The sequence below is a fragment of the Cyprinodon tularosa genome, unplaced genomic scaffold (assembly GCF_016077235.1).
Source record: "Cyprinodon tularosa strain WSP-4 unplaced genomic scaffold, ASM1607723v1 ctg156, whole genome shotgun sequence".
In the NCBI taxonomy this organism is placed as follows: Eukaryota; Metazoa; Chordata; class Actinopteri; order Cyprinodontiformes; family Cyprinodontidae; genus Cyprinodon; species Cyprinodon tularosa.
This window is the reverse complement of record NW_024038395.1, coordinates 725,987-746,851: the sequence shown is the minus strand read 5'-3', so window position 1 is coordinate 746,851 and position 20,865 is coordinate 725,987. Positions and strand designations below refer to the sequence as shown.

The following is a 20,865-nucleotide window of genomic DNA, read 5'->3' as shown; positions in this document are numbered from 1 at the left end:
ATGTTTTTTCTTTTTCGGACCATTCTCTGTAAACCCTAGAGATGGTTGTGCGTGAAAATCCCAGTAGATCAGCAGTTTCTGAAATACTCAGACCAGCCCTTGTGGCACCAACAATCATGCCACGTTCAAAGTCACTCAAATCACCTTTCTTCCCCATACTGATGCTCGGTTTGAGCTGCAGGAGATTGTCTTGACCATGTCTACATGCCTAAATGCACTGAGTCGCCGCCATGTGATTGGCTGCTTAGAAATTAAGTGTTAACGAGCAGTTGGACAGGTGTACCTAATAAAGTGGCCGGTGAGTGTATATATATATATATATATATATATATATATATATATATATATATATATATATATATATATATATATTTCTTTTTTTTTTTTTTTCCAGCGGTTAAAGAGGTGAAGGGATGAGACTTATGCACAAACTTACCGTCAATGAAGGGGATTGGCAACATCATTTCCACCTTCCAAAGTTTAAACACACACTTTCTCTGGTTAAATAGATAATATAGTTCAAAGTCTGATTTTTGTCCTTGAATAGTAGAGATATAGAAGCGTACTTTGACACCACTTTTGAATAAACTGTGCATGTAGTTTGTTCCAAACATCTTCAAACACATAGAACACATTTAATTTCGATATGGTTTTATCAAGATCAAATTCTCCCCGATGGTCTTAAAGTATTAGGTGTTTTAATAATATCTCTGTCTTAGCTTTAAGAAAACATTTTAATGTTCCTCTCCAATGTGTGTGCATGCTTGGAGCATACTGGACAGATTCTTTTCAATTTTAAATAAAAAATTAGCATAGTGTGATTTTTTTTATTTTACCTCAGAAAGAGTATAGTACTTTAATAAAGAGTTCCTTCCCATCAATAACCCACCAATAACTTATGTGCTGAAGTCCTGCATTCCACGCATCTATCCTCCACTGTGTAGCAAATAAAATCCATGGATGAATCAAAGTCATGCTCCACAAGACACGTAGGGGAGATAAAAATTTAATTTTTTTGGCCTACGTGCAACCGTCTTATGATAGCAGAGTACTTTTTTTCACACAATACTTATTAGAGTGAAATGTTCCCGTCCACTGTTTGTTTTTTGGTCTTCTTACCCAATCCAAAATGAAAAAAAGCTAAGTGAACTTTAGTCTCACTGTTTAAACAGTCTGGTGTATAAATTCGCCTCATCTATTTTGAACAAGGCCACATCTTGATTTTCTCTCATCATTCTTTTCTTGCTTGGTGAGTAAAACCATTAATAGGCTTTCATTGTGTTTGCTGGGGATTTATCTATCATCTTGGGCTCATATTCACAAAGAATAATGGGACTAATATTGGCCACTAATGGAGTCCTTTTGAGAAATATCTAAGGTATTTTTAGGCCTCAACAGAGTTCCTTGGTTGAAGAACTGGAAAATGTTTTCTCACTGAAAAAATTCAATGCATAAGATTCAGCCTTCTTTTACACAGTAAATAATAGGTGGCTGTTTGCAGCCGCGCTTTGGATGTTATCTCAATAAATGGTTGTTATTAAGGGTTATCAGTCCCATAGAATGGCTTCAGATTGTGCCAGTAGGCTCATTAGGTTGTTATCATCGAGTAAATCCTAATCCTAAACCTAAAGTAAATTCTTTTCCTCCCGTTGAATTAATTAATCTATTTAATTTGAAATTAACTTCAGTAGATCTTCATGTAATATGTATATAAAACAATAAAACTAAAATGATGTGCATCTCGTTTTATAAAACAAACCAAAAACAGGTTATCTCATGTTCCGTCAACTAAGTTGTAGAATTCTCTGATAAATAATTTGTTAAGTTTCATCACGCTGACTTTCCAATTTCTTTACCAGCCTTAATTCTATGATCAGCTACTCTCTTCACTATTATTTCTTGGAGCCCATTTCTTTTTTGCTTTACTTGTTTACCAACCAACCCCAGGTCTTGCTAGTTTCTGGACACTTCTCGCACATTATTGCTCTCCTACCATAACTCTTCCTAATTTTAGGCTACATTCAGCCACTCTTTGGGAGGAGCTAACTTCTTACTGTGCTCACCAATATTGAAAGTACTGTCCAGAACTCCTAACAAATATATAACATACCTGTTTTCTTGTTCCTTCCATGAAAAACATAAAAAAAAGAAAATGGGAGCCGAAGTTTCTCAACAGCAGAGAGAAATTAGTGTGGTGCCATGGGTTCATGGTTTCTTCGCTTCTCAACAGTGGAATGGATTTGAAATTGACAGGCAAGTATGCTGGTCATTGCAGTAAACACCAAATAAGTTTACATTGTAAAGAGTTAAACACACAGTCCAATCACAATACTTTTGAATTTGAATGACTAATGCTAACCAGGGATGTATTCTAGTAGAGCACAGTAGAAAAATGCAAATAAAAGAAGATTTTAAGTACTATAAAGTTCTTAAATCACCTGTGTAATTTGTTTTATGTGCCCCTGGGTTGAATGAACAATGTGTGTATCAGGATCAAAGTAGTTCACTTGAGAGCAGGGTTTGTTACTTTGCTTTGGAAATTTAAATTCCCTAGCCCTCAAAAGATCTAATAACTATAGCAGGTCATGCAGTCAGTTTCACTGTGTCATAAGTATCTAACTTGCTTAGGTGAGCATATGGGGGGGCTCAACTTCTTTATAACCCTACAATTCATCCCAAGGCAATTTACAGGGAAATTTCAATCAGAACACACAATCAGATAAAAAAAAAAGTTTTCAATCAATGAAAAACCAGCTAATTGCATCAGGTCATTGAGTTTGCAGGACACGATCCTGCAGGATGACATGTTCCGACACTCAATGGGGAGGAGTTTGGTTTCTGAATGGGGCAATAATAGGGAGAGAATTAGAGAATAATATAGAGAATAATAGAGAATTGTGAGCAACACTTTAATAATGTTGACAACTGTAAATATTGCAAGAGCTGTGCCTTATAAAACAAACACTGTTACTTAAGCTAACTGATCATTTTTCATGCAGTTCCCTGGAGAGGTTTTCTGGAAACAACTCTGTTGCAGAGCTGAATAGATACAGAGACGAGGTCTTATTCAGCGGAGGAATGGCTGAGGCAGCGGGGATTGTGCAGACGTTGAGTGGTCCACTGGGTGGATTCGGCCAGATATCCAATTCTGTTGGTTTGGTGGCTTTGGTCATTTCCATGATTTTAGAGAATGTGGCAAAAAACATGGGGAAACAAACAATGGGCACAGCGGATCTACTACGAAGAGTGTTTGCTGAGGAGAAAGCCAATGAGGTATGATCTGAAACTGTTCTGCTGATATAAAATCAGCTGTTTGTTGTCCTAAACACACAAAAAAATCTGTTTTAATGAATCTAAATAACTTTAATCCTTACCTGGGCAGGTCAGAGATCTTATGGACGAATATATTAAGCAACTGAGGATCAACTTGAGGGATCAGGCTGGCCTGATTGAAAGCACCAAGCGACTACAATCCCAACTTAGCACCCAGCTCACCAGACTAGAGGTAAAAAATCAAAACACAAAAATGATCTGCTAAAAATGCAAACTTTTACATATTTTTACATGAAGTTTAAAAAGTAATTAATCTTTGCATGGTGTGTGTGTGTGTTTGTACTTTTTTAACCCCTAAAGGCCTGAGGGTCTTAGTAGCAAATCCCACCTGAAATAACAGTACAGTACATATGTGAATTAAAGCAAGTACAGCTTCCAAACAATTAATTGGAAATACAATTGTTGGTATTTGTATAACAGAAAGGCATTGGGGAATATTCTTCAGGTGGAACCACTATTATAAGAGTCACCATGTCAGATTTCTAGGTGATTAAACAAAGAAAAAATTAAAAATAATTAGCCTCGCCAAAATTATGTCCAAAATAAACTGCAAAACACCATGAAAACCCATTTGAAACTCTGGATGAACCCTCAGACTTTATAGATTCACATCTTGACTACAGGTGCTGGTCATAAAATTAGAATATCATGAAAAAGTAGATTGATTTCAGTAATTCCATTTAAAAAGTGAAACTTGTATATTATATTCATACATTACATACAAACTCATATATTTCAGATGTTTATTTTGTTTAATTTTGATGATTACAAATGACAACAAATGAAAATCTCAAATTCATCATATCAGAAAATTAGAATATTGTGAAAAGGTTCAAAATTGATGGCCCCTGGTGCCACACTCTAATCAGCTAATTAACTCAAACCACCTGCAAAAGCCTTTAAATGGTCTTTCAGTCTAGTTCTATAGGCTACACAATCATGGGGAAGACTGCTGACTTGACAGTTGTCCAAAAGACGACCATCGACACCTTGCACAAGGAGGGCAAGACACAAAAGGTCATCGCTAAAGAGGCTGGCTGTTCACAGAGCTCAGTGTCCAAGCACATTAATAGAGAGGCGAAGGGAAGGAAAAGATGTGGTCGAAAAAAGTGTACAAGCAAGAGAGATAACCGCACCCTGGAGAGGATTGTGAAACAAAACCCCTTCAAAAATGTGGGGGAGATTCACAAAGAGTGGACTGCAGCTGGAGTGAGTGCTTCAAGAACCACCACACACAGACGTATGAAAGACATGGGTTTCTGCTGTCGCATTCCTTGTGTCAAGCCACTCTTGAACCACAGACAGCGTCAGAAGCGTCTAAAGAGAAACAGGACTGGACTGCTGGTGAGTGGTCCAAAGTCATGTTCTCTGATGAAAGTAAATTTTGCATTTCCTTTGGAAATCAAGGTCCCAGAGTCTGGAGGAAAAGAAGAGAGGCACTTCATCCACGTTGCTTGAAGTCCAGTGTAAAGTTTCCACAGTCAGTGATGGTTTGGGGTGCCATGTCATCTGCTGGTGTTGGTCCATTGTGTTTTCTGAGGTCCAGGGTCAACGCAGCCACATACCAGGAAGTTTTAGAGCACTTCATGCTTCCTGCAGCTGACCAACTTTTTGGAGATGCAGATTTCATTTTCCAACAGGACTTGGCACCTGCACACAGTGCCAAAGCTACCAGTACCTGGTTGAAGGACCATGGTATCCCTGTTCTTAATTGGCCAGCAAACTCTCCTGACCTTAACCCCATAGAAAATCTATGGGGTATTGTGAAGAAGAAGATGCAATACACCAGACCCAACAATTCAGAAGAGCTAAAAGCCACTATTAGAGCAACCTGGGCTATCATAACACCTGAGCAGTGCCACAGACTGATCGACTCCATGCCACGCCGCATTGCTGCAGTAATACAGGCCAAAGGAGGCCCAACTAAATACTGAGTGCTGTACATGCTCATACTTTTCATGTTCATACTTTTCAGTTGGCCAACATTTCTATAAATCCTTTGTTTTTATTGGTCTTCAGTAATATTCTAATTTTCTGATATGATGAATTTGAGATTTTCATTTGTTGTCATTTGTAATCATCAAAATTAAACAAAATAAACATCTGAAATATATGAGTTTGTATGTAATGTATGAATATAATATACAAGTTTCACTTTTTAAATGGAATTACTGAAATCAATCTACTTTTTCATGATATTCTAATTTTATGACCAGCACCTGTATAACACAAGCATTTGAAAGGCGTGTGGATGAAACACCATGTGACTGCATTTTGGGCATTTCTATAAAAAGATAAACATCAGCTAGTGTTAGTTGGGCCCGGGCTTAAGGGGTTAGGTTGCCAGTTTATAAACTTCCTGTTATATTCTGTAATTGTTTGAAGACCACTGGACCTAATACTTTCTCAACGCTTTACTGTACGGTTAGGGCTTAGTTTTGGAGTTGTAAAGTAAATTACATTCTTGGTTACTTTTAAGCAAATAATCAAATCCCTGTGAAGATTTAATATATCACATTTTAAGGCAGGTATTGAGCCAACAATCACTAATCACACTGACTAGAATGACTTACATTTTAGTCAGTTTGATAAACATAGATGACAGAGCCTGTGTGAATAAGAGATCAGTGATCCAGGCTTACCTCTTTCTGCTTACATGCTTGGAGGAGGGTAGGAGTCTAAAAGAGCTTCCATAAAGCACCTGTCTGTCAAAGCAGGGGATTTTAGAGTCTAACTCTAATGATAAGACAATAGATAATTCCCTCATTATACCAAGTATATAGAGCCCCGGTTGCAGTTCCACTTCATGGAAAACAGCAGTAATTGTTGTTGGGTTGAAAGGTGTAAAGGAAAAGCAGATAAAACAGGAAAGTGAAAATTCCATTACATACCAAGAATGAGACGAAGTAAATGTAAACAAACTTTGTAACTAAGCATCAGGCGTCTGGTGGCATATATACAGTCATACTACAGCACAGATTTACTCTGATCACCTTATTATTGGTAAAAAAAAAAAAAAAAAAAACTTCTCAAAAGTCTTCATATAGACAATGGAAAGATAAACAGAATCACATTATTTTCCACACCTAAACACACACATATGTCTTAACTACTTGAAATTTTTCTTAAACCATATCTTATTAGCATCCATTTTACTTTTGAGATGTTAAATAAAGACAGTGCATATAGAGAAGTGATATAAGCAAATATCAGTTTCTTTCAGAGTAAAGGAACTCTATTGGCATTTGATCACTTCTATGGATCTATAGCTATAAGAGCTATCTGTACTGGATCTTTTTAAGGACGCATCATCTTAAGTGTCTCTGCAGCACTTAAAAAATGCATAGGTCTTGCAAAAAATAAATAAATATTGAGTAAAATCCTTGGTGATGCTGCTCCTAATGTATTACCGCCTACCAGCATGCTACCAACACAGTACATTCCTGAGTTATTTACTTGCATTTCCTTGTGGGAACTCCCTATTAAGTGTTGCAATACTTAAAACAACCTTGCTTTTATCCAGGGATCTCGTTGAGTTTTAAAATCCAAATGTCTGTAGAAGTCCTGTATTATTAATGTTAAAGCTTGTTGGTAATTCTTAATAGGGTTGGAAATTTGCTCCTTTCAGAACTCCATTGTGAAGGACAACCAGATAACCATGAGTGCTCGACTCCTTAACCAGTGGATGAATGGAGCTGCCTTTCACACCCAGATGATGATCCATCTGGAACGGTTAGAGGAGACAGATGGAACCAAGGCAAACACAGTCGCTGGTCTTTACCAACAGCAAGCTGGCATTCTTCTGGACAAATACAAGAGTCATCTAAAGGAGAATTTAAAGGCAAACTTATTTTTACCACCGTACATGGAGCCAGGTTGTTGTTTGTACTATAAGGGAGGTGAATTGAAATGTGTCTTCTCCTACACAATAGGGTTTGAGTGGCATAGCTTCCGTGACGTTGATATTTGCCAGACTGAAGGCAGCCTGGATACAGTCATTTCACAAATAATGTCCAGTCCACAAATTGGATGGGCAAGGACTTATTTTTCCAACTTGCAAGCTAATATTCCTACTCTTATTGGCCAACGTGATTCATTTACTCTTCAGATACAATAATGAAGCGACCTGCATGAGCGACTTCCTTTACTGCCTCTAGAGCTCTAAATAAGAAGGAAATACAGAGAATGTATGCTTGATATACTCAAAGCTTTCACCATATACTGTAACTATTGAACTAAAATACCCCAATCTAGTAAAGAGCGCCACTGATGACGACAGAAGAAAAAAACTATTATAGATCATTTAGTTAGAATTTCATGGTGCCTGAAACTGAGCATTGCTTTGCAAATGCAAGAAATTATAATACAGAAATTTAAAAGTACAATAATTAACCAAGTCCAACTTATAGCTCTGAAGCAGAGATATATTGGAATACCTGCATAAGCTTGTTAGAAAGTCGTGGCTTTAGCTACACAGAGCTGCTTCTTTAAAGTTGTTTTTATTTCAGAATCCTTCTGCTCACAATTATATATTTGGGGAATCCTTGTTTCAATATATATACAGAGTCAATGATTCACTGCAAGCCAATGTCTACTGTCACTACATGCTCATCCAGGAGGAGAATCCTATGAAGCCAATGAGTCGATGCAATCATCTGGCTTTCTTTAGATGGAAAACTTTGAACCGAGCTGTCTGGATGATTTGAGTTGTCTATATTAAGTGCCTTGAGATGACGTGTGTTGTCAGTTGTTGCTATATAAATAACCTGAACTGATTTGATTAAAATTGATTTCCAATAAATAACTGTAAACATGTTTTGATGTATTTTATTATCATTGTATCATTAGAAACATCAGGTCAATGTAAATAATGAGGTAAAGGGTAGAAACCATCATGGTGTTTTTACTAGATGCCAATAGATCAAATACCAAACGTCATTCAGATCTTGGTTTTTAGGCTAAATCTGGTTGGTCCGTCATTGATTTAGTCCTGAAATAGTTGTTAAAAATTGAGCTGTTTGGTCGTTCTGATTTTGTCCCATTTTAGTCTAACAATAGATGTTTAAAAGATGTTCCAAACCCAGTTTCACGTCTTTTCAACTATATGAAAATTAGTTTTTCAACTTTCGCTTTTCAACCAAATGCAGACGTCTTTTGGACGTAAATCATGTTGTCTTTTCAATAACTTTTCAACCAGTTTTTGCTCGGAAGGAAATTTGTTTCTGAAACAATGAAAGAAGAATCTGAGCATAATATGTAGAACTTTAAATTTAACCTAAAATATAAATTTTATGGAATTTAGTCCGGTCAGCAAGGAATGACCAATGAATCATGATCTATACCTAAAACTAATTCATTTGCGCTGATTTAATGAATTCAGCATTAATCAGTAAAAAACAATAACAATAATTTTCGACGTGATTACTAAGTCTGGGAACGGACATTTTTCACAAATATAGTAACACCTCACTCATAGTGTTAATTTCGTTAACGAAAACTAAACGAAAATATTTTCGTCAATGCACATTTTTCACCCAACGAAAACTAGACGAGACGAGACGAAAATCCCCACTAATAAACAATAACTTGGAGTAAATCAGAAATAATTTTCGCGGACTAACAAAGACGAGACGAAAATGCAGTTCGGTAAATAAATACTGGACTAAAATCTATGGACATTTTAGTTCACGAACAAAGCGAGACGAAAATTACATATTATTATATTATGTTTTTTTCAAATCCTGTCTCCTCTTCCGCCACACACCCACTTTCAAACCTGGAGCGGGCGACACAGAGTAGCCTACACAACACATATACGGCGAGGCGGCGATAGGTTAAAAGTAAAACATGCTTTGCACGGGGCTCTGGAAAAACCATCTTTAGGTGAACTCTTGTTGATGCCTGGAGAACCACAGAACCAGATTACCATCTAACAAAGAGTTTTCAATCATTCTGTTTGATTTTGTCTGAGTCTCTTTGACTCATGCCAGCTACAGCCAATGGTCTGTCTTAATTTTGTTGATTAGCTAAGGTTACATTTCCAGACCTCATCTTTAGTGAAGCAAAACACATCAAAGCCCTTTTTTTTATTAACCTGGACACGAACCTAACATTTATCACAATGATCAAGCCAATTCAAATCAAATGAACCCATTAACTGGCAGCTGTGAGCGGTTGTGATAATAAACTTCCACTTCTTCCTCTGTCTGCTCTGCTTCTCATCTATACGTTAACAGCTGCCAAGCAGCTAGCTAAAAGCTGTTTCTGCGCTCTGTTTCTACCGTAATAACATGTCTACACACAACAGTTCCCCCCTAATTCATAAAAGGGTGATATCTGGGACATTTCTGGGGACAGCTTTAGCCGGGGAAAGGCGTTCCAAATCGGGGACTGTTCCCGGAAATCGGGGATGTCTGGTCACCATAAACCTAGTGATATAGTTGCAAAGTTTGAGCACTTAAACAAAAAGTCGAGGCAAAGAGCTATGAAGAATTCACTTCAGCGTTAATGATCAGTTTCCTAAAGAAAGACAAGTTCTGTTCCTGATAAGAAAAAAAAAATATATATATATATTTAAATATCTGAATGTGTCAGGGCCCCGGTGGATAGTGATAAAATTTATAAACAGGCAGCTTTACAGGGATCAGAAAAAAAATCCAGCTTTGTTTAAACAAACATTTGTTAGACCATTAATATAAAAAAAAAAAACGCAACTTAATGATTAGAAAAACGTTTTTTTATTTGTTTTTTTTTTTTTTTACATGTAACTGTAATTGATTGAAAGCACAGCTTAACATGATGCTGCACTGTTTATGTGGTCTGTTTTGGAAATGTTTAATTATCAAGAAGTCAGACACTGTTTCAACAAAAAGGAAAGATCGATTTTGTCTGTTCAAAGGCCAAACAGCATTTCAGACACAATGTGCCCCAAGTTAAGGGCTGATCTTAATATCATTTGAAACACACACACATGGGTGGGAAACAGATATGAAACAATGAACAGATTTGAGACCTTTATGAAACTTGAACAAAAAAAAACTCCCAAGATAATAAATTCTACTTCTGGGCAGCGGAGTTGAAGTGGGTCAGTTCACCTGATGGTCAGTGTACTCTTCTACTACAATATTACTAAGTCAAACTAAATATATACGCTGTATACAATGCAGCAATTGACTTGATTTCTTCCCGCTATCATTGCAACCCCAATCCCCTTACAGGGGAACAGAGAACCTTGCCTATTCAGCTAGGCCAACAATTCCCTTTAATGACCAGCTTTTAGAGACATAGACAAGTATGGGGCAACACAGGCTAACAACAAAGCCAAACTACCCCCAATCCAAAGAGACGGATCCGTTAGTCCATTTCAATTTGCTGCTTTTTGTATCTCTGCTTCTGTCTCCTTGAACCCCAGTCGGCCTCAGCAGATGGCCGCGCACACTGAGCCTGGTTCTGCTAGAGGTTTCTTTCTGTTAAAAGGGAGTTTTTCCTCTCCACTGTCGCTACAAGCATGCTTAGTGTGAGGGATTGCCTTTGAGTCAATGAGTCAATGCAATCAACTGGTTTTCCTTAGATAGAAAACTTTGTATCAATTTGACTGTATGATCTGGTTGAACTGTAAAGTGCCTTGAGATGACATGTGTTGTGAATTTGGCGCTATATAAATAAACTGAATTGAAAATTGAATTGAATGTTTTCTAAGCCAAAACAAGAGTTTGTTGGTCTACTGTATAAAGCCTCGAACTCAATGTTATTTCTGACATCTTGAATTGGTAAAGCTTCCTGGATGGGAAGCGAAACACCTTCAGACCTGGAAACAATGTCCAGTGGATTGTTTTTTTTTTTTACTTTCTTGGAATCTTCTTCACAGAAAATAAGGTTGACAATTTTTGATCAAACCAACATTGTATTTAGGAGATTACCCCAATTTAGCAGGCAATGTGGACAAGGTTAATAATTTTGTCTCAGGATATCTCTCCTCTACTCTGACCAACAGTGTTGTGCATGAATGTGTTCAATGAACAGTGCTCACTGAATACATACATAATTTCAGTGAACGGTGAAGTGAGCAAATCAGTTTTGAAGTGATGAATTTGAAAAAGAGCATGGCTATATAAATATATTCATAATCTCATAGTAAAATTGCACAACACTTTATTCTGTATCTCAATCTCAACTGCATCAGTAATATATGATGTTTTGAACCAGCTACCATTCTTAAATGCAGCTTACCCTATAAAGGTCTGCTCAAAATCCATTTAGCTGGGATAAGGAAAGATTTGGTTAGCATTTCAACTGACTGCATCAAAGATTCACGCCTTTTTTTATTGATGAGATGGGCATTTGAGCATCCAGCATGGCCAAAGGATTCTTTTACCACTCTCCATGACGGCAGCCCCTTCACTTCTTAGATCTTGGAGTTGTTACCCAGGCTATGTAAATTTTACATGGTTTTGAAAAAAACTAAAGATATTTTATTTTTTTTGTGCAAGTTTTTGCCAAGATCTTTGCTTAAGTATCCATACCCCCAAATTAATTCAAATGCTGATTGTTAAAACTACAAACCTTTGCTTATTAATTTCGAATCATATAAAGTAGAACAGAACATGAAACAAATTTCAAATTTTTTAGAAAAAATATGCTTTTTTACGTTTTACAAACCATACATTTTTTTGCAATCTTTATTCCAGTACCCTTAAAGGGTTAGATGTTCAGAAGAATTAGCAATATATTTGACTTATGCTACCTCTCCTCTTGCCCATTTATGGGAATATAAAAAACTAGAACCTAACTTATTTATACCAACATCAGTCATTAACTAAAAAAAACTGTATTCTACTGGAATTCTTCTATGAAATTGAACAGGGTAAAATCTTAGAATTTAGGATTTTTTTTCCAGCGGGGTTAAAGAGGTGAAGGGATGAGACCTATGTACAAAGTTACCATCCATTAGGGGGATTGGCAACATCATTTCCATCTTCCAAAGTTTAAACACACACTTTCTCTGGTTAAATAGATAATATAGTTCAAAGTCAGATTTTTGTCCTTGAATAGTAGAGATATAGAAGCGTACTTTGACACCACTTTTGAATAAACTGTGCATGTAGTTTGTTCCAAACATCTTCAAACACATAGAACACATTTAATTTAGACATGGTTTTATCAAAATCAAATTCTCCCGATGGTATTAAAATATTAGGTGTTTTATTAATATCTTTGTCTTAGCTTTAACAAAACATTTTAATGCTGCTCCCAAATGTGTGTGCATGCTTGGAGCATACTGGACTGATAGATTTCTTTTCAATTTTAAATAAAAAATTAGCATAGTGTGAGTTTTTTTTTTTTTACCTCAGAATGAGTACAGTACTTTAATACAGAGTTCCTTCCCATCAATAACCCACCAATAACTTATGTGCTGAAGTCCTGCATTCCACGCATCTAGCCTCCACTGTGTAGCAAATAAAATCCATGGATGAATCAAAGTCATGCTCAGCAAGACACGCAGGGGAGATAAAAAATAAAATTTTTGGCCTACGTGCAACCGTCTTATGATAGCATAGAGTACTTTTTGACACAATACTTAGAGTGAAATGTTCCCGTCCACTGTTTGTTTTCTGGTCTTCTTACCCAATCCAAAATGAAAAAAAGCTAAGTGAACTTTAGTCTCACTGTTTAAACAGTCTGGTGATAAATTCCCCTCATCTATGTTGAACAAGGCAACATCTTGATTTTCTCTGATCATTCTTTTCTTGCTTGGTGAGTAAAACCATTAATAGGCTTTCATTGTGTTTGCTGGGGATTTATCTATCATCTCGGGCTCATATTCACAAAGAATAATGGGACTAATATTGGCCACTAATGGAGTCCTTTTGAGAAATATCTAAGGTATTTTTAGGCCTCAACAGGATTCCTTGGTTGAAGAACTGGAAAAGATCATGTTTTCTCACTGAAAAAATGTAATGCATAAGATTCAGCCTTCTTTTTGTCATGATCGGTTTAGAATCAAACCCACATGCAGAACACCACTAGGAGACTGATGAAAAGTTTAACAGAGTTTATTAAAGATTTGCACAAAAACATAAACTGGTTTCAGGAAACAGGTCCGGGCTGGATACTCAGGCGTCTGCAGAGACGGACAGTTTGATTAGCCAGGTAGACTGAGGAGTTGTTGAGTTTTCAGATCTTTCAGAAAATACCTTGATTAGGTCCAGGCTTTCTTCTCTGAGGGAGGGAACCGGTTGGGTCCAGAGACTGTTGGTTTAGCAGAGTGCTCAGCAGCTGCAGTGTCTAACTTCTGACTGTTGTGTCAGACCTTGGTTTGAGTGATCGCTCTCTCCCAGAGAGCAGCAGGTGGATTCCAAAGTGAGATCTTCAGATTTGGCTCTCATGGGCAGGCAGGTAGGTAACAGATTAAGCTCTCCCAGAGCTTCACACAAGAGACAGGTTTTCCCAGGAGCGAGAAGACAAAGGCTGGTTAGAGTTCGGTTTCACTTGGAGACAAAGTTCAAAAAGACAAAGAGGCTCAGGTTCGCTAACCAAACTTAGCTAACACTGCGGCGTTGAAGGAAGGTCTGGCAGCTGCTTAAGTAGTGAAGGTCTCCTGATAGGCTGACGAGCTCCAGGTGTGCTGGAGGGCTCCAGCCCAGGAGACCCACGGCGCACTCTGCTGGAGAAAGGTGGTACTTCTCCAGATCCCAACACTTTTACACAGTAAATAATAGTTGGCTGTTTGCAGCCGTGCTTTGGATGTTATCTCAATAAATGGTTGTTATTAAGGGTTATCAGTCCCATAGAATGGCTTCAGATTGTGCCAGTAGGCCATTAGGTTGTTATCTTCGAGTAAATCCTAAACCTAAAGTAAATTCTTTTCCCCCCGTGGAATTAATTAATCTATTTAATTTGGAATTAACTTCAGTAGATCTTCATGTAATATGTATATAAAACAATAAAACTAAAATGATGTGCATCTCGTTTTATAAAACAAACCAAAAACAGGTTATCTCATGTTCTGTCTACTAAGTTGTAGAATTCTAATTTGATAAATAATTTGTTAAGATTCATCACGCGGACTTTCCAATTTCTTTACCAGCCTTAATTCTATGATCAGCTACTCTCTTCACTTTTATTTCTTGGAGCCCATTTCTTTTTTGCTTTACTTGTTTAGCAACCAACCCCAGGTCTTGCTAGTTTCTGGACACTTCTCGCACATTATTGCTCTCCTACCATAACTCTTCCTAATTTTAGGCTACATTCAGCCACTCTTTGGGAGGAGCTAACGTCTTACTGTGCTCATCAATATTGAAAGTACTGTCCAGAACTCCTAACAAATATATAACATACCTGTTTTCTTGTTCCTTCCATGAAAAACATAAAAAAAAGAAAATGGGAGCCGAAGTTTCTCAACAGCAGAGAGAAATTAGTGTGGTGCCATGGGTTTATAATTTCTTCTCTTCTCAACAGTGGAATGGATTTCAAATTGACAGGCAAGTATGCTGGTCATTGCAGTAAACATGAAATAAGTTTACATTGTAAAGAGTTAAACACACAGTGCAATCACAATACTTTTGAATTTGAATGACTAATGCTGGGATGTATTCTAGTAGAGCACAGTAGAAAAATGCAAATAAAAGAAGATTTTCAGGAGTACTAGCTACAAAGTTCTTAAATCACCTGTGTAATTTGTTTTATGCATTCCTGGCTTGAATGAACAATGTGGTCATCAGGATCAAAGTACTGTAGTTCACTTCAGAGCAGGGCTTGTTACTTTGCTTTGTAAATTAAATTTAAATTCCCTAGCCCCCAAAAGATCTAATAACTATAGCAGGTCATGCAGTCAGTTTCACTGTGTCATAAGTATCTAACTTGCTTAGGTGAGCATATGGGGGGGCTCAATTTCTTCATACCCCTAAGGCAATTTACAGGGAAATCTCAATTAGAACATACAATCAGATTTGTATAAAACAAAGCAAAAAAAACTTTTTAATCAATGAAAAACCAGCTGATAGCATCCGGTCATTGACTTTGCAGGACACGATCCTGCAGGATGACACTCAATGGGGAGGAGTTTGGTTTCTGAATGGGGCAATAATAGGGAGAGAATTAGAGAATATTAGAGAATTGTGAGCAACACTTTAATAATGTTGACAACTGTAAATATTGCAAGAGCTGTGCCTTATAAAACAAACACTGTTACTTAAGCTAACTGATCATTTTTCATGCAGTTCCCTGGAGAGGTTTTCTGGAAACAACTCTGTTGCAGAGCTGAATAGATACAGAGACGAGGTCTTATTCAGCGGAGGAATGGCTGAGTCAGCGCGGATTGTGAAGACGTTGAGTGGACGTCGTGTTCTGCTGATATAAAATCAGCAGTTTGTTGTCCTAAACACACAAAAAAATCTGTTTAATTAATCTAAATAATTTTAATCCTTACCTGGGCAGGTCAGAGATCTTATGGACGAATATATTAAGCAACTGAGGATCAACTTGAGGGATCAGGCTGCCCTGATTGAAAGCACCAAGCGACTACAATCTTAGCACTTAGCACCCAGCTCACCAGACTAAAGGTAAAAAATCAAAACACAAAAATGATCTGCTAAAAACGTAAACTTTTAAATTTGAAGTTTAAAAAGTAATTAATCTTTGCATGGTGTGTGTGTGTGTTTGTACTTTTTTAACCCCTAAAGCCCTGAGGGTCTTAGTAGCAAATCCCACCTGAAATTACTGTACATATGTGAATTAAAGCAAGTACAGCTTCCAAACTATTAATTGGAAATACAATTGTTTGTATTTGTATAACAGAAAGGCATTGGGGAATATTCTTCAGGTGGAACCATTATTATAAGAGTCACCATGTCAGATTTCTAGGTGATTAAACAAAGAAAAAATGAAAAACAATTAGCCTCACCAAAATTATGTCCAAAATAAACTGCAAAACACCATGAAAACCCATTTGAAACTCATGATGAACCCTCAGACTATAGATTCACATCTTGACTATAACACAAGCAAATTTGGAGTTAGTAAGTTAAATCATGTTTGCTCCACAAAGATTTTAGTGAGCAGTGTGCGAGGCGGAAATGTGATTTTGGCACAGTGGAAAAAATGGCCCAATTATGCAAAAATGCTTTTTTTCACTCATAAAAGGGAATCTGGCCAGGGAGAAATTGAAAAGAGTTGAAAGGACAGGCCAAGAATGGAGTCTTAAAGGATTATTGGGAAATAAAGGAAATATAAAAGATATTTATAGAATAAGGAAAGCATTATTTATTCATCTTCAGAATACAAAATTAAAAAATAGAATTTAATAGATGTAAAACAATATTGTTACGCACTCATGAACAGTAGGTGGCAGTATGCACGCCCCTTCCCTAGAGCCCGGTGGGAGCGAAAACATTTTGAATGGAAATGAATGGGGAGAAATTAATAAACTTCTGGTCCCAGTCGCTCTCTGTCATTGATTCCAGATATGCTGGTTGTGTATTTAAATTTTTTTTTTTTTTTTGAGTTCCTCTTTGGTCAAAATCTGGTCAAAATCCATCAATGAGATCGCACCAAACAGGAAGTTAAATGCACAAAGGATCCGGTAGATTTCCAAATAAAACACATCCGATCTTAACCCATGATCCTTTTGTCAACATAAGTTTCTCCCGTATGCCACGACGTAATGCATTGATCTGAAAATCAACCTCAGACGCAACGCACGCAGTGGCGAGGGTTTGATCCGTCAGATGGAGTTAAATCACAAAGAATTCAATGTTGAATCGGGGCGGCAGCTAAATGCTAGGCGATGGGTAGCAGCCAAAACGTTGCAATTTCACATAATCCTGACGAGATCCGAAAAACCGTAGCAAAAACTAGCAAGCGGGTGATTATGTATGTTCACTAAGTAAATATTATGTAAATAAACCCTACACTTCTCGCTATAAATGTAATCAAAACCCATTTAAATGCAGAAACTGATTGAAATTATTTATTTTCCCACTAAAAGTTAGAGAAATCTCGGCCATGTTTATACCAAAACGTTACAGTTTCACATTATCTTGAAAAATCTTTGCAAGAAACGAACAAGCAAGTGAATATGTACATTCCCTGAGTAAATATTCTGGCAACAAACTATACATTCTCACTAGAAATGTAATCAAAACTCATTTTAATGCAAAAACAAACTCAAGTTATTAATCTTTCCACAAAAAAATGAGCGAATGTCGGCCATATATATTTTTTTTTTCCGTCTCCCAGCTGGTATCTTGAAAGTCACGTGACTAGGACGTAAAACAATAGAAAGCGTATAGGCAGAAGAAATGTAACAGTACCACAAAAATATGGCCATTAATGTACCTCCACTACGTTTTGCAGTGTGGACCAACGTAGTGGGGGTACATTTTCCCATGAGACTGGGTTGTACCAACACAGTACATTCCTGAGTTATTCACTTGCATTTCCTTGTGGGAACTCCCTATTAAGTGTTGCAATACTTAAAAACAACTTTGCTTTTATCCAGGGATCTTATAGAGTTTTAAAATCCAAATGTCTGTAGAAGTCCTGTATTATTAATGTTAAAGCTTGTTGGTAATTCTTAATAGGATTGGAAATTTGCTCCTTTCAGAACTCCATGGTGAAGGACAACCAGATAACCATGAGTGCTCGGCACCTTAACCAGTGGATGAACGGAGCTGCCTTTCACACCCAGATGATGATCCATCTGGAACGGTTAGAGGAGACAGATGGAACCAAGGCAAACACAGTCGCTGGTATTTACCAACAGCAAGCTGGCATTCTTCTGGACAAATACAAGAGTCATCTAAAGGAGAATTTAAAGACAGAGATGATATCTTATTATGTTCCGGAACATTACCAATATCCAGTTTGTTGTTTTAACTATAAGGGAAATGAAGTTTTTTGCTGTACGCTGTTTGGCTATAGTAACATTAATATTTGCCAGACTGAAGGCAGCCTGGATAAAGTCATTTCACAAATAATGTCCAGTCCACAAATTGCATGGGCAAGGACTTATTTTTCCAACTTGCAAGCTAATATTCCTACTCTTATTGGCCAACATGATTCATTTACTCTTCAGATACAATAATGAAGCGACATGCATGAGCGACTTCCTTTACTGCCTCTAGAGCTCTAAATAAGAAGGAAATACAGAGAATGTATGCTTGATATACTCAAAGCTTTCACCATATACTGTAACTATTGAACTAAAATACCCCAATCTAGTAAAGAGCGCCACTGATGACGACAGAAGAAAAAAACTACTATAGATCATTTAGTTAGAATTTCATGGTGCCTGAAACTGAGCATTGCTTTGCAAATGCAAGAAATTATAATGCAGAAATTTAAAGTACAATAATTAACCAAGTCCAACTTATAGCTCTGAAGCAGAGATATATTGGAATACCTGCATAAGCTTGTTAGAAAGTCGTGGCTTTAGCTACACAGAGCTGCTTCTTTATAGTTGTTTTTATTTCAGAATCCTTCTGCTCACAATTATATATTTGGGGAATCCTTGTTTTAATATATATACAGAGTCAATGATTCACTGCAAGCCAATGTCTACTGTCACTACATGCTCATCCAGGAGGAGAATCCTACGAAGCCAATGAGTCGATGCAATCATCTGGCTTTCTTTGTCTATGTAAAGTGCCTTGAAATGACGTGTGTTGTCAGTTGTTGCTATATAAATAACCTGAACTGATTTGATTAAAATTGATTTCCAATAAATAACTGTAAACATGTTTTGATGTATTTTATTATCATTGTATCATTAGAAACATCAGGTCAATGTAAATTATGAGGTAAAGGGTAGAAACCATCATGGTGTTTTTACTAGATGCCAATAGATAAAATACCAAACGTCATTCAGATCTTGGTTTTTAGGCTAAATCTGGTTGGTCCGTCATTGATTTAGTCCTGAAATAGTTGTTAAAAATTGGGCTGTTTGGTCGTTCTGATTTTGTCCCATTTCAGTCCAAAAATAGATGTTTAAAGGATGTTCCAAACCCAGTTTCACATCTTTTCAACTATATGAAAATTAGTTTTTCAACTTTCGCTTTTCAACCAAATGCAGACGTCTTTTGGACGTAAATCATATTGTCTTTTCAATAACTTTTCAACCAATTTTTGCTTGAAAGGAAATTCGTTTTTGAAACCATGAAAGAAGAATCTGAGCATAATATGTAGGACTTTAAATTTAACCTAAAATATAAAATAATATCTACTGTATACCTAAAACTAACACATTCACGCTGATTTAATGAATTCAGTGTTAATCAGTAAAAAATAAAAGATTTCTCCCAAATATAGTAACACCTCACTTGTAACATCTTTCAGCAGTGACGTCACAGTGCGGTAAGCCTAGCGCCATTCTCCCCACTTTACAAGCTAAATCAATGGGAACTACTAGACACATCTGCAATCAACAACAATTATTGAAGATTTCCAGAGGACTTCACCATTGAAATTCACCAGAGCTATAGTTAAACTGACAATGCCCATGTGCATGGTAGTTGGAGGTTGTAATACATAGGGCAAAAGTGTTTGACAAACATTTATGTCTCCAGTAAAGAACATTGAAATGAAATTACTCTTAATAAAAAACACTTATCTTTTATTGAACAGTATATAATAATTTAATATTTAAAGTACTTTCAGAAGCTTGAATTCTGAAATGGACTTTACCTTTAAAATAACCTCTAACCACCGTTGCCATCAATTATATAATTTTGCAACTTCACACAATTTTTCTGCAATTTTCAATTTTACCAATCAATAACCCAAATTATCATTACAGGGTTGCCTGGCGTACATCCCCGTAAGTCATTGTGAGAGGCAGAGTATACTCTGAACAGGTCACGTGTCTATTACAGGATAATATGGAAAAACAAGACAAACAACTGTACAAAAACACACTCACCCACATAAACTTGTTTCACTATCTTTGCAGGGCCTTTCCAATGACTTCCATTAAAAAAAAAAAACTTAACACCTAACCATTATGGGTTTATACCTAACCCTAACCCCAACCTAAGCGCAATTCACACCTTAAGTCAGGGGTGTCAAAGTGGTTCCAGAAAGGGCCGTGTGGCTGCAGGTTTTCTTTCCAACCAAGCAATAGCACACCAGACTCCAGTCATCTAGTCAAAGGAGTCCAATCTGAACATGATGACTTGATGAGATGAACTTGGTTAGAAAGAAAACCTGCAGCCACACGGCCCTTTCTGGAACCACTTTGACACCTGTGCCTTAAGGGCTGGTTTTACTCCTGCAGCAGTGTGTCGCAGTGAGCTTGACGCAGACATTTTTGGTTTACGCTCAATATTGAAGGGTGGTCTGCACTAAACGCTGTGGGACTAGATACAGCCAAGGCAATGAGAAAGTGGGGGTGAGTTTGTCCAAAAACGGAAGGACATGACGTCGAAAAAAAGCAGGGATTCAGGTGGAAAAAGGGTCCCAGCGTTCTCCCGCACCTCACTCTTCTAGCTGGTCCAACTTCACAAGTTGTTTTCCGCAATTTCGGTCATTAAAAAAAAA

At 37.0% G+C, this 20,865-nt stretch overlaps 1 protein-coding gene across 1 annotated transcript; it reads left to right on the top strand.

The window, feature by feature from the left end:
• The first annotated feature begins 1,095 nt into the window (after positions 1–1,095).
• LOC119780158 lies at positions 1,096–20,302 on the top strand. The gene is made up of 6 exons (XM_038280067.1): positions 1,096–1,249; positions 2,150–2,253; positions 3,000–3,273; positions 3,383–3,505; positions 17,936–18,193; positions 20,279–20,302. Exons 2-6 carry the CDS (start codon positions 2,153–2,155, stop codon positions 20,300–20,302), a joined length of 780 nt encoding a protein of 259 aa, XP_038135995.1. The 5' UTR covers positions 1,096–1,249; positions 2,150–2,152.
• The last annotated feature ends 563 nt before the right edge of the window (positions 20,303–20,865 follow it).